The 3,879-nt window shown below is 36.3% G+C and overlaps 1 protein-coding gene across 1 annotated transcript; it reads right to left on the reverse strand.

Moving 5' to 3' along the window:
* Window positions 1-2,126: 2,126 nt before the first annotated feature.
* Window positions 2,127-3,203, reverse strand: LOC129941474 (mitochondrial pyruvate carrier 2-like). The gene is made up of 3 exons (XM_056050110.1): window positions 2,908-3,203; window positions 2,778-2,818; window positions 2,127-2,449 (listed from the first exon to the last, which is right to left on the reverse strand). The coding sequence occupies exons 1-3, from the start codon at window positions 2,990-2,992 to the stop codon at window positions 2,219-2,221; spliced, it is 357 nt and encodes a 118-aa protein (XP_055906085.1). The 5' UTR covers window positions 2,993-3,203; the 3' UTR covers window positions 2,127-2,218.
* Window positions 3,204-3,879: the final 676 nt, after the last annotated feature.

Raw genomic sequence — 3,879 nt, forward strand, 5'->3', positions numbered from 1 at the left:
CCGTTGTCGGAGGTGGTGTCGTGCAGGCTGTATCTCCCGATTATGCCACCAAAGATGTCTTCTCTTCCTAGCTTGGCATTAAAATCTCCTAAGACAATTTTAATGTCATAGCCAGGGCACTGCTCATATGTCTTGTCCAAGAGCTCGAAGAACATATCTTTGGTGTCTTCATCTTTCTCCTCTGTTGGGGCATGCGCGCATATTAGGCTTATGTTGGCGAATTTAGCCTTGATGCGGATTGTCGTGATGCGCTCGCTCACACTGTTGAAACTCAAGACTTTTTGCCTGAGCCTAGTTCCAACAACAAATCCACACCCAAATAGACGCTGTCTTTGTTCACGGTAGCAGTCGCCGTAGTAGATATCGCAGTCTTTTAGTTTGCGTTTACCCGGTCCATCCCATCGCACTTCTTGGATGGCTGTAATATCTGCCTTGCAGCAGTTTAGGGCTTCCGCTAATTGTTCGGCTGCACGTGGTCTGTTAAGGGACCTAACATTCCACGTACATATCCGAAGTTCGTTGTCCTTATTTCGTTTGCGTGGGTTGTCAACAGTGAATCCGTCCGTATCCGAGGCTTGTTGTTGCTTCGAAACTATGATGCTTTTACGTGGCCAGGAAGTCACCCCGACGGCACAACCCCCAACCTGGAGGGCCAGATCCTTAGTATAACTCCAAGGAAGGGGAGCCGGATGAACCGCTCCTTATAGGCCTGGGCTCCGAATATGTCGAAGAAGCCCTATAAGGTGTTCACTAAGTAGTTCGACCTTACTGGAACTGTAGACGCCACCGTTGATTCTATCTCGAGAATTCGTCCGCTGCCGCCTGGATAAGGAGAGGTGCCTTAGTGGAAACACCTCTCCCCCCCTCTCTCGTTTGCTGCCCCCAACAACTTTCCACTGGGGTTGGAACCCAATCTCCAGTTGAGGTACTAGGCACCCGATGTTCACCGCGGGGAGGTGAGAGTAGGAGTTGATAGACAGAGGTGGGTTTTGAGAAAAACCTGTGGACGCTTGTGTCCTCTTGAATGCACATGTCTACCATTTGAACATCAAGAAAAAATAATAGAAAAAGAGATTTATGTTTTGCTATGTTTCCAAAAAAGGTTTATCTCAGTTTAGAATAGATAAATCTCAACTCGATTCAGGTATATAAAGAATTGAGGCGAGCTTCAAGCTCGCTTCAACACCACATGTTAATGTAGTAGTCTACGAACAAACCCCCTTTTTGAAGTTTTTTATTATTATTTTGACAGATCTTCTTTCAGTTGTACCAATTCTTAAATACAAAAATCTGAAGATCGTTTTGTTGGGAATTTCTCACTTTACTATATATGAAATGCGAACAAAACGCACGTAATAAGAGCCTTATACTCTCAAGTTTCCTACTTTAAAATAAATCAACATACCTTTTCAAACTAAGTAATTTTGATCTCTCTCATGCTTTATTTTTTGTACGACTTCTATTCTTAGAAAATTGTAGTACCCGTGGCGTGATGGTTAGGGCATAGGACTGTCATGCTTGCAGAGGTCTTTGGTACAATTCCTACAATATGTGCCAATAAACGGGTACTACCTCTTACGAAGAAGTGACAAATCCTAGAAAAATAATTCTTGACATAAAAAGTGCTTTCTCATGTAAGACGTTCCGATTGTTCTAAAAACTGTAGGTACCCTCCATCCCTGACGATATTACTCGCACACAGGAATGGTTGAGAATTGTAAGTCACTAGGCCCTATTTCTCAGTGGACTGTTGCACCACATTATTTATTTTTCAGGTAACACGTAATCAAGTATTTTTTTTTTTCAATTTTATTCAAAACTTAATTTGATTAAATTTTGCATGTACATATCAATTTGTTATGATTTTTGTTAGCTTAATTTGTTTCATGTTTCTCTCTAAATGTATATGTTTATGTTTACATTTTTAATTCAAACCGATCCGTGTGTCATATGCAAAGCTTGAAAATCTGTCATACATTTTCTGTACAAAATTTTTATGAAACAAAATACAGATTAAAACAAAAATGGCCGCATTACCAAATTGGGTTTTTGAAATATTGGTTTTTGCTCCATTCGATTTGAGCTTGGTGTTTGAAATATTTCAGTTTTGTTTTCAAAAAATTAAATTCTTCATTTTAGTAAATTAAAAAAAAAAAACTTTCCTTACCAATTTATTTACCAATTTTTAAATTATGAATTAACATTAGTTTTTAGGACTTTAGTTTTCATCTCGATGCGTCAATTGATAATTGTATGCTCGTATAAATTGTACTCCTTGCGTTATAGCAACAAATAGGTTCACAGAAAATAAATTCCAATTCTTTGGTATAATAACAAGCGAATATCTTGACCACACTAACCCAGTCATAGCTATAGTTGCCGTTTGTCGCATATTTAACAGTTCAACCGGTCTTCTGACCAAGTCACTAAATCCTGCAATTACTAGACCCTAAAAATAAAAATGCAAATCCGTTAAATTACGCAAGTTTTCAAGATTATCAAGTATTGTTTCTTCTGTAGTGTAACATAAGATGGTATTTAGAACTTTACACTTAGCCAAATTTCGAAAACTTTCTACGTTATCAGTTTAAATGTATGTAAATAAAAAAAAGGCTTTGATTACTCATATACAGCTTTATTAAAAATTGAAAGTAAAACTAAAATAAAAGGATGACAGCATCCAACTTATTTATTTTATGCAAGTTAAAAAGGTACGTATACGCCTAAGGTAACACAATTACAGTTTTTTTTTTGTATTTTAAAAGCTCTATACTCACCCATTTAAACATTGGTGCCCAAAAGAAAACTGTTTTAGGACCTACAATAAACATATTGTTAAGTATACACATATGTACATGTACATAATTTAATAATTAATTTATTTTAATATTTTAGTAAACTTTTTACCTGCAGGATGCATCCAGAGTGGACGCAAATGATTTGGAACAAATTTGTCTGCAACATTTATGACAGCGTTATACAATTTGGACATTTTGAATTCAGAAAACAAAAAAAAAGTGATAATAGTTAAATTATGGATGTAAAGATTTTTTTTCACGATATTTCCCAGCTTCTTTACTTATTTTTGTTTCAGTTGTTTTCGATTTCTGCTACAATTTCAATGTTTCAAAATCATGACATAAATCTCTATTTTTGAATAAAATTGAAATAAAACTAAACAGAAACCTACTTCAAAATTAATTAACAGGTGAAATTGAAAGTAATGTCTACTTACTATGTATGTGTACTTGGTTAGTTACGAACTTATCCGGCACCAGACCCATGGATGGTTTCAGCCTGATACGATACATTCTCCGATTGATTGCAGTCACTTTCGAGCTCCTTCCAGTCACCGAGAGCCAAGCGCTATGGAGATTTTGTCTTCCTTCCTTCTTGGATGGAGCGTTGTTATCTATTCGCTCGATGTGGCAGAGCCAGTGTAGTCGACCGACGCGGACGGTGGCGTGTTTTAGCTTTTCGGACTACATCTAAAACTTGATACTACTCGTACAATTGAAGCATTGAGAGCAAAAGTGGCGTAACCCCAAATTGCAATAATTAAGAAAATCGCGGTTTAAGAAATTAAAGAAAAACAATTCTTTATGGTTCGTATTTTCACACGCGCTTAAAGTCGAATATTTTGGCTAATTAATAGTTTGGTGGTATTACCAATGGCGAACTCCGTAGTTCGTCTTTGAAAACAAATCTGCTTACATTAAAAACTGAAAGTGAAATGTCATTTATTGTCATAAATATTTATAAAGTCAGATTGAAGAATATTGTTTTTTGTGAAAAAAAGGTAAATACAAATAAAGATGTTGAATTGTTTTTCGAGGATGAAAATGAAGAAGTAACAAATAAAGAAGAAAAGATCATGAT

This window comes from Eupeodes corollae, chromosome 1 (assembly GCF_945859685.1).
Source record: "Eupeodes corollae chromosome 1, idEupCoro1.1, whole genome shotgun sequence".
In the NCBI taxonomy this organism is placed as follows: domain Eukaryota; kingdom Metazoa; phylum Arthropoda; class Insecta; order Diptera; family Syrphidae; genus Eupeodes; species Eupeodes corollae.

Excerpts from the sequence above, each read along its gene's own strand:
- LOC129941474 (XM_056050110.1), bottom strand. The coding sequence starts at position 2,992 with ATGTCCAAATTGTATAACGCTGTCATAAATGTTGCAGACAAATTTGTT. Across the intron at positions 2,819-2,907 it reads ACTCTGGATGCATCCTGCAG|GTCCTAAAACAGTTTTCTTT; the intron begins GTAAAAAGTTTA and ends TGTTTATTGTAG. Across the intron at positions 2,450-2,777 it reads GGGCACCAATGTTTAAATGG|GGTCTAGTAATTGCAGGATT; the intron begins GTGAGTATAGAG and ends TTTTATTTTTAG.